This window comes from Microtus ochrogaster, unplaced genomic scaffold (assembly GCF_000317375.1).
Source record: "Microtus ochrogaster isolate Prairie Vole_2 unplaced genomic scaffold, MicOch1.0 UNK71, whole genome shotgun sequence".
NCBI classification, from domain to species: domain Eukaryota; kingdom Metazoa; phylum Chordata; class Mammalia; order Rodentia; family Cricetidae; genus Microtus; species Microtus ochrogaster.
In genome coordinates, this window is record NW_004949169.1 from 1,906,082 (window position 1) to 1,916,803 (window position 10,722).

General features: G+C 34.2%; 1 protein-coding gene across 1 annotated transcript in view; it reads left to right on the forward strand.

The window, feature by feature from the left end:
* LOC101982181 (dystrophin-like) overlaps positions 1-10,269 on the forward strand; it is a 681,579-nt gene extending 671,310 nt beyond the window's left edge. Inside the window, exons 14-15 of the mRNA XM_013354813.1 lie at positions 10,002-10,103; positions 10,213-10,269. Coding sequence (XP_013210267.1) covers positions 10,002-10,016 — 15 coding nt within the window. The 3' untranslated portion in view covers positions 10,017-10,103; positions 10,213-10,269. The remainder of the gene's footprint in view (positions 1-10,001; positions 10,104-10,212) is intronic.
* The last annotated feature ends 453 nt before the right edge of the window (positions 10,270-10,722 follow it).

Below are 10,722 nucleotides of genomic sequence, written 5' to 3' on the forward strand. Positions count from 1 at the left end.
CTCACACACATACACATGCACACACACACACACACACACACACACACACACACACACACACACACACTTGTGTATGTGTTTGGGAGCCTGGGAGGCATGGCCTGCCCATACAGATAGTGTAGTGGTTACCAGGTTATTAATTAACCACCTCTGATCAATTTGTAAATTACGTGTAACATGTGACACATAAGGATGTGTTCTATTGACTGAAAACCAATTCTTAATATAAAGTTATAGGGAGGAAGAGCCTGGGACAAGCATAAGAGTCTGGGGCAGCCAGGTGTGTCCCTGGCCCAAGAGATAGTGCATAGAGATCAACTATCTCTTAAGCACATCCATTTTAAGTCTTATGAGTGAAAGATGGTTTTACATCTCTTTCTTTAAAGGGCAAACCTGTGTCTTTAACATCCCTGGTTTCCCTAGTGCTTATCTGTGAGCATAAGGGAGAGATAATTCTCTAAAATTTTAAGCCCTATATAATTAAGCAATAAATGTTATTTGTGATAATATGGATGAAAAATATTGATGTTTCATTTTATTTTTATTTTTAAAATAAAATGGACTTTGAATACTAAAAGATTATTTAAAGAATGAAACCAGAAATACATAAACTGAATTGTCCATAAAACAGTAATTGTAATTATTATCACTTTTGTGTGCTTATTGTGTTGAATTAATGCTAGATAGGCTTTATAGGAAATGTAAGTCTGGTGAAAATATGAGAAAAATCAGTATATAACAAAGTTAAGTTTAAGAACATATAGCTTGTAAATGAGAGAGCTAAGGTTGGTACCCAGACGTGTGTAATACTGCCACCTGGACATAATCTCACAATTTCATAGAATAAAATTGCTATTTGACCTTAAGAAAATTTTGCAATTTTTCACAGTTCTGAGTTGCCCATCAGCATAAACGCATAAAAAACCCATTTAACACTGTCACATATTTTATTGACAAATCATTAATGCTTATGTAATATTTAGATCTATAGATAAAAAGATAGAAAATAATACACAATACAACACACAAGCATACCACCTATACTCTATTGATAGTGTTTAAAAACATTTACAAATTTTCCTCTCCTGGACCAGTACTTGCCTCATAGTGGAAACCACTGTCTATTTATAGCTGTTTGGGGCACTTGGAGTATGATTGGTGTATATGAGGAAGTAAAGAATAAATTTAATGGCTTTATATTTAAATATTTAAGTGATGCCTTATTCAGTTGTAAACACATTTTATTTTGGATAGCTTGAGTGTATAGTGATATATCTTGTTTTTCATTCATATAGTTTGACAGTTAATTAGTTTAAGTCCCATTTCAGTTGTTTATTGGGTATTTAAGTGACTCCTTTTGAGTGATATCTGTTTTTCCATTGAATGATCTATTTTATTTTAGTCATTCATTGTAGGTATTTTAAATAAACATTCTGGGCATCAATTCTTTGTTGATTATAATTTCTATTTGTACTGTTTTCTTTCAATTTATATATTATTTGGATCTGTTGTATTTCAAAATAAATTTGAAAGCAAGCTTTATAACTGATGTTTAAAATTATGTTGCAGTTCAAACTGTTTATATGAAAATTGCAAGGGAATTTGTAAAGAATATTTTATTAACATATTTTTCAGTTCATAAATATGGAATAAATTTCTTATGTTTAGAATTTTTTATTTCTCTTTAATATTTTTATAAGTTCCCAAGTTAGAATGTCTTGTAATTTTAAAAGATGTTATCTGGAGATTGTGCTATTTTTGTTGTAGGTAGTATGCTTAAAATATTTCACTTTCAGTTTGCTTTTTCTGATTTGAAGGAATAAAATTAACTTTTGTTTGTAGGATTTGCATTGAGAGATTATGATAAGTTTACTTATTAATTTTGGTAGTGTATAGAAACTGTATATATGTAAGTAGGCTGTTTGTAAATGGTGCCCGTTCTATTTTTCTCCTTCCATTTGTTACTCATGTTATCAGTTTTACTTGCCTTATTGAATAGTGAGTCCTCCTTTTAGGAGTCACAAGTAAGGTTACTAATCTTTAGGTTTGTTTTAGGTGTTTCTGACCTTTAGTATTCTAAGATATTTTATTTACAAAATTGTTCGTGGAAATTATTGTATTAATATAGCAGAATACATTTGTATATTTTGTGATAGAAATAACTTGTTTGATTACACAACTTAAATGTGGCTGAGGTATACAAATCTTTCACAGAGTAGTATAGTTTATTAATATATGATTAACATTTTCTCCTATTCGTAAAGATGCGCTTTCTTCTTTTATGTCAACTGGACACAATCTAGTCATCTGAGAGGAGAAAAACCTCAATAAAGAAAGTGCTTCTATAAGATTAGGCTTTAGAAAAGCCTGTAGGGAATTTTCTTAATTAGTGATTGATGTGGGAGGGCCCAACCATTTGTGGGGAATGCCCTGGATTCAAAAAGAAAGCAGACTGAGCAAACCGTGAGGAGCTGGCCAATAATAGCAGCACTCCTTCATGTATTCTGAATCAACTCATGCTTCTAGCTTTCTGTTCTGCTTGGGTGCCTGTCCAGAATTCCTTCAATGATGAACAGTTATGTAGAATAGTAAGCCAAATAATGCATTTCATCTCCAAGTTACTTTGGTCATGTTGTTTCATCACAGCAATAATAACACTACCTGAGACGGAAAGTAATGTTTTTCCTGAAACATGCTAATTTTATTTAAGTAACTGGAGATGGTTATCTTTTGCTTTACATGTAATATCTATTTATGAGTGAGTACTTAACATACTTCCCTTTCTGGGTCTTATTATGTCACTCAGGATGATTTTTTTTAGTTCCATCCTTTTACCTGCAATTTTATGAGGTCATTATTTTTTCTACTGAGTAATATTATATTGTGTAAACATATCAGGTTTTCATTCTTTAGTTGAGAGGCATCTCAGTTGTTTCCAGGTTCTGGCTATTACAAATAATGCTGCTATGAACATAGTTGAGCAAGTGTCCTTATGGTATGTTTGAACATCCTTTGGGCATAGACTCAAGAGTGGTATCACTGGGTCTTGAGGTAGATTGATTTCTGATTTTCTGAGAAATTGCCATACTTATTTCCAAAGTGGTTGTAAAAGTTAGCACTCCCACCAGTAGTAGATTGTTCCTCTTACTCCACATCCTCTCTAACTTAGGGTGTCATTAGCGTTTTTTTTTTATCTTGGCCATTCTGACAGGTGTAAGATGATATCTCAGAGTCATTTTGATTTGCATTTCCCTGATAATCAAGGATGTTGAACATTTCTTTAAGTGCATCTCAGACATTCAAGATTCCTCTGTTAAGAATTATCTGTTTAAGTCTGTACCCCATTTTTAATAGGATTATTAGGTATTTTGATGTGTAGTTTCTTGAGTTATTTATATATTTTGGTTATCAGTCCTCTGTCAAATATGTGGTTAGTGAAATCTTTTCCCACTCTGTAGACTGCCATTTTGTCTTATTGACAGTGTCATTTGCAATACAGAAGCTTTTCAGTTTCAGGAGGTCCCATTTATTAATTGTTGTTTTCCGTATCTGTGCTACTGGCATTATATTCAAGAATTAGTCACCTGTGCTAATACGTTCAAGGCTATTTCCCACTTTCTCTCCTATCTGTTTCAGTGTAACTGGATTTATGTTGAGTTTTTGAGCCACTTGGACTCAAGTTTTGCGCAGAGCAATAGATATTGATTTACTTGCATCTTCTATGTACTGACATCCAGTTATACCAGCACCATTTTTGGGAGATGCTTTCTTTTTTCCACTGCATATTTTTGGATTTTTGGTCAAAAATCAAGTGTTCATAGATATGTGGGCTTATGTCAGGGTATTTGATCCAATTCCATTGATCCTTTTGTCTGTTTTATGCCAATACCAAGCTGTTTTTATTACTCTAGCTCTACAGTAGAGCTTAAAGTCAAAGATGGTCTCAGGGAAGGTGATGCCTTCAGATGTTCCTTTATTGTACAGGATTGTTTAACCTATCCTGGGTTTTTTGTTTTTTCCTTATGAAGTTGAGCATTGTTCTTTTGAGGTCTGTGAAGAACTTTGTTGGGATTTTGATGGGGATTGCATTGCATTTGTAGATCACTTTTGGTAAGATTGCCATTTTTTGCTAAATTGCCATTTGCTTCTTGAGTCCTTCAGATTTACCTCAAATTACTGGTAAAATAGTTACTTAGTAAAGAAGAAAGATTTGTAAGACAATAACCAAGGTTTTCAGTAACACGGATGATATTCATCTCTGAGATATTAACCGGAAAGTTAGGGAATCTGTCTACATTATAGTTCCCAGTCATAAGGACCAGTAAAATGTCTTCCTGCGAGGAATCACTAGGAATGTGACGGATGTTGCAAAGAAGGTTACATGATAAAGTGTTCTTTACTTTCTAGTGTCAATGTTGACTAGACCTGAGGGAGCTGGAGACTACAGAACAGATTGCTATGCTGCCAAATAATATCAACTACCCCCATGCAAACAATAACAGCAACAAGAATGATCAAATGGCCTTTCTGCATCTACTCATTCATATTTCTTAAAACTCATAAAGAAAATAATATGTAGAACTTAATGGAATTGTAAACAAAGAGCATGCTTCTGTCATTACATTTTCAGTCCAGTCACTGAGGCAAAATTTCATCAACACATCAGACAGTTATATTTATCTCTTTAAAATAGTACCATAAAAAGGACATAAGTACAAAAAAGTACTAGACAGTCTTTATCTAAAAATGTAAGTATTTTCTAATTTTCTATGTGATTAAACCAATGTTCAGTAAGAATGTCAAACATGTCTTAGACTGGTTTATAATATTATTCTTAAAAGTCTTGTTAAGTGAGTTAGATAAAATATGTAGTTAAATGTAGTCAAACTTGCAGTAATAGGAGCGGCGGGACTGCATCCCCAGCACCCCAGCCACTTGGCTAGCTTATGCCCCGAAATAATTACACGGACACTGTATTCTTTTAAATACTGCTTGGCCCATTTCTATCTAGCCTCTTCTAGGCTAATTCTCACATATTAATTTAGCCCATTTCTAATCATCTGTGTAGCGCCTCTAGGTGTGCTTACGGGAAGATTCTAGCCTACGTCCATCCTGGGTCAGAGCTTCATGGCGTGCGCCAGAGAGCAGAGCTCTCCCTTCCACCCTGGAGATGGGAGCATGTCGTCTCTGTCTGAGGCGTCTTACCTCACTTCCTCTTCCTCCCAGCATTCTGCTCTGTTTACTCCTCCCACCTATGTTTTAACCTATCAGGGCAAGCAGCTTCTTTATTTAATTAACCAATGACCTTCCTACATCACAAACTTTTGCTAAAAACGCAATATGGAAAACTCAAAAATGTGAAAGTCTCAAGATTCAACCTCTCTTTAACTATAGATTAGCACAAATTTGTAGCTATATTTGCTGTGGTCCTCAGGAATTCTGCAGTGAGATTTCAGCTGATGAGGCAGAAGGCTGACCCACTAAAATGAATGTATTCTGATGGAGGTGAACCCAGTTCACAAGGTGCTGGGCCTACCTCCTTTTGTATATTGGCTCATTCTCACAGTGGGTCTCTTGTTAATCCATAAGCATGCTTCCTTGGTGCAAGATTCAGCAGAGTATGGATTGTTGGGCACAATTATTTCCCATGTTCTGGTATACTGTGTCATCCTCCACACTCTGCGGGACCTCCATGAGGAAATTTAGTCACAGTGTCAGTAGCCTTGGTTCCCACAGTCTAATCTCTGCTCTGTTTCCCGAGATACATTAAAAGCCACCTCCCTGCAACTGTCTTCAATTTGTCAGGACACACAGTCAGGAAAGGAGTCTTTCTTATAGATCTCATAGGGACCTTCAAAGATAAAGGGATGTCTGAGTTCAGAGAATTTCCTTTGTTTTATATGTGGTGTAAACTGGAAACTTTACAAAACATATAAAAAAACAGCAGGGGGAGAATAAAGAAACTTGGAGAATTAATTTCACCCTCAGATCTAAGTCCAGCGCTTGCTGTAAGTCTTCTTTTGGGGCCGGGTGGTGGTGGCACACGCCTTTAATCCCAGCACTTGGGAGGCAGAGGCAGGCGGATCTCTGTGAGTTCGAGACCAGCCTGCCTGGTCTACAAGAGCTAGTTCCACAACAGGCTCCAAAACCACAGAGAAACCCTGTCTCAAAAAACCAAAAAAAAAAAAAAGTCTTCTTCTGGACCCTGAGGGGACACTGAGGCTGGCACTCAGAGGTCCCCCATATATATCTTTTATGTTGAATGTTCTGTTGAATGAACACATTCATGAAAGAACCAGATGGACTTGGTTACTTAAAAAGTGAAAATTGGAACTCAAGAAAAAAGAAGTTAGTTTTGAGAAGGCCTGTTACACAAACAATTCATTTACCTGGGTGTGTGTTATCGAGTATTGAAGGAAATAAAAAGAGACAGGCTGCTTACTACCTCCCTCTTTTATGAAGCCCACTCCTTTGTGACGGCTCCATTGTGTGGTCTATGGCATATGTCTTCTTAGTAGGCATATTCCTGGCATCACTTTATTTCTTAGTGCCAAACACATCCGGCACGATTTAGCATTCTCATTCTGTCACAGACATTCTTAACTTCAAGGACTGTTGGGCTTAAGTTTTACCTCCCAGGCTTGTCAAATTCCTGTCACGTTCACTTACCCAAATATTCTTTTGTTGGCCATTTTTCACATGTGCTTTGAAAAAGCAACTCAATTAAACAAAGGGATCCAGACAACATATGTTCTTGATACGGAGTACAGTATAAGATGTGAATGAAATGAGAAGGGAAAAGTCTTCCCAAATGTGAATTTGAACATAACTAACAACAAAGTTATGATTTAGTCCATGAAAATGTGTTAGGGTAAGGGAACTGACCTTTAATCTTACCATGCCTAAGTTTAAATGAGAATACAAATATAACTTTTTTTTCTCATTTCCTGAGATGTTGTTATTCACCGCTTTTGCATTTATGTTAAATGTTTACAAAAATTATCTAGAAACCCTGTTACATGCATTATTTCTAAAACCTTAAGGGATTCTTACACTTATTGGACATTGGAGAAACACTTAAGCAATATATGCCATTTTCCTCTACAGACTGTTTCAATACTTAGGCAGTTGTTATTTTTTTAAAAAAATAATCTTCCTGTCTGTACTATTTTATTAAAAAAAGAGTTTAAATGATTTAGTTGCATATTTCTTGTGAAGAAAATCACTATATATCTATCATATAATTTTGATGTTAGTTTGAGAAGAATCCATAATAGAAAATATCTCAGAGGTTATTTTAATATAGTTAATGCATTTTTATTGTTCAGTATGCAAGAAGTCTAAGATCAAGTATATTGGGAAAGTCTTATAAGTCTGAATTTCAGGGGACTGCCATATTCTTGTGTCTTTATATGGTCTTTGTTCTCTGTGCACATGCATGATCTTTTTTGCAGAATACCATTTTTAACTACATAAGTAAAAGTGATTTAGAGTCAACCCATGTAGATTCATTTTAAATTAACCTCTACTTTAAATGAGGTCTTGACAAGTCACGACAGATCTTAAGCTAAATGTAGAGTATAATGCTTCAATAAAATTTGGAGGAATAATTCAGTGCCTGTCTTTTTGGGGTTATATTTGGTGCATTAGATTCTCAATAAAAAATGAATACAATCATGACTGATAAATAAGTAAACAGGAACTTGTAAACTCTAAGTGACATGGGGGAGAAACCAAACCTACAGAAGTAATTATCAATTCAAGCATTATTTGCACACAAATAATACTTTAAATGATATTCTTAAAATAGTTATCATAAATAGTTCATTTAGGTACCTAAAGGAGTATTTAATTATTAGTGTTTTAGAATTCACAAAAGGTATAACAAATCGTATAATATGTATTTCTTAAATTATTTTAAATACATCCAATATTTGTAGACAATATAAATGATGAAAGCCTTTACCCCATATCCTCTCCACCATAAGTTGTCAACAGTGATTTTTTGATCTTGGCAATTCTTACAGATATAAGATGGAATCTCAGAGTTGTTTTGATTTGCATTTCTCTGATGACTAAGGATGATGAGCATTTCTTAAGTTTCTTTCAGCCATTTTAGATTCCTCTGTTGAGATTTCTCTGTTTAGATCTGTACCCCATTTTTTTTTTATTGGATTACTTGTTCTTTTGATGACCAGTTTCTTGAGTTCTTTGTATATTTGGAGATCAGCCTTATGTCTGATGTGGGGTTGGTGAAGATGTTTTACCACTCTGTAGGCTGTCATTGTGTCTGGTTGACAATGTCCTTTGCTTTACAGAAACTTCTCAGTTTCAGGAGGTCATATTTATTAATTGTTTCTCTCAGTGTCTGTACTACTGGGGTTATATTTAGGAAGGGGTCTCCTGTGCCAATGCGTTCAAGTGTGCTTCCCACTTTCCCTTCTGTGAGGTTCAGTGTGGTTGGTTTTATGTTGAGATCTCTGATCCATTTCAACTTGAGTTTTGTGCATGACAATAGATCTATTTTTATTATTCTACATGTTGATATCCAGTTATGCTAACACCATTTGTTGAATATGCTTTCTGTTTTTCGTTTTATATCTTTTGCTTCTTTGTCAAAACTTATGTGTTTGTATGTGTGTGGATTGATATTCAGGTCTTCAATTCAGTTCCCTTTGTAGTCCTGTCTGTTTTTAAGCCAATACCTGGCCATTTTCAGTGCTATAGCTCTGTAGTAAAGTTTGAAGTCAGGGATTGTACTGCCTCCCCTAGTTCATTTTTTGGACAGAATTGTTTTGGCTATCCTGTTTTTTTTTTTGTTTGTCCATATGAAATTGAGTATCAAGCATCAATATTTATGAAGTGAGTAAATTGATGCAAAAAAGTAGAAATTGTGATGAGGTATCATTTCAAAATATGGAAATCTTTTGAATGAAAGATGCAAGAATGAGTGAAATAATAAAAAAGCACACTGTGTAAGTATTTAAGAGTTACAAAGGAAACACTCTAATTTCTATACATATTAGTTACAATATTTCAAAAGAGGAATTATACTATCCAATACAGTGATTTTATATAAAATATAACATATTTTGTGATAGGTCTAGCTTTAGTGATTCAATAGCTACCAGAAAACATTATATGAAAAAAACAAGAGTAAAAGGTTAAAAACTTTAGTTTCTGAAGTCCTTAAGGTAACTGACAAAAGTTTACGGCATAAAATTTGTTATAATATTTATTCTCTAATTCAAAATATTGTCAATGATTTTGGTTTATTATATATATATATAGTGTATATACATAGACATAAGTGACATTACATGGCATTTTTTTCTCATAGAAAAGCAGTATTTTCTCACTGTTGTTATTAACAGACAAAATCTGATACTTTTCTAATAATAATTAAGAATTTTGTAATAATCAAGATAATATAAACCATCAATCCTTGAAAAAAATGAATAACAATTTTCTTAGGCAATTTCAATTACTGATACATTATAAAAATAAGATTTTTTATTTTTGCTTTGTATCTAATATTTAGATGTTTACTTTAAAGGGTATATTTTCAGGTCTAAAAGAGACATTTATTTTGATGTTATCATTGGAAAAATCTTTCCTGTCTTCTTCTATTGAAATATAAGATTTATAAACCCATATAGGGGTTAGTGTAATATTTTGGTACATTTTATATTGTGTATTGATCCTTTATGATTCTCCATTTGATCTTTTCTGTTTTACACTTACAAAGACATTCAAAAAATGGTTGGCTAACTACTTTTGATTGCATTAAAAAATCTCTGCTTTTAAATGGAATGTAGAAGAAAGAGTGAAGCTGTCTGAAAGTATATAAAAGGCACATTGCTTACTTAATTATGAGTAGAAACATGAAAACTATTCTTTACATGCTATTTATAATAGGATCCTATGGCAAAGAACTTCTGCCATTTGAAATGAGGTTATGGGGCAATTGTTTGATAATGTGATTGTTTCCCCATCTGTAGGTACTGGGCGATTGATGGGCAAATATCTGCAAGTGGACTGAAGAGCGCTGGGTTCTTTTACAAGATATTCTTCTAAAATGGCAGCGTTTTACTGAAGAACAGGTGCGTTTCTGTAGGAGAAAATTGGGGCTGTCATGAAGCTGAAAAGGTGTTAAATTGGACAAGTAACAAAAGGATCTACTTTAAATAGTTCTTCTTTGATGCTTTTCAGTGCCGTTTTAGTACATGGCTTTCAGAAAAACAGGATGCAATGAAGAAGATTCAATCACCCAAAATCACATTTGCAGTGTTGAAGCAACCAACTTTGGCTAAGGCCTAACATAACTGACATACCGTTTTCAAAGGCAAGAAACTTGTCAAAACTATCTTACCCTGTCTTGGCAGGATATGACAGTGCTGTTTTATCCATTTATGCATGCTCTGTATCTCTGTCAGTGGTTGAGGTATGGGCATTTCTTTGCCCAAAGGCCAGTTCTACCAAAAAGAAAGGCTCCAGGTGGAGTGTCTTTGGTGCTCAACATTCTCTCAGGAATAGAGCAGTGTTGCCAGGAGCAATTGTGTCTCACTATCACGAAACTCTGAGTTAGATTAAACACCATTTTCTACAGCCCTTTGAAGAGGTTGAAGATTATCTATCTATACTGAGTATAATCTCTATATATCTAAAGAACCTGATTAGTCTAATTATAAATGACAAACTTAGATGACTATTTATCTATAT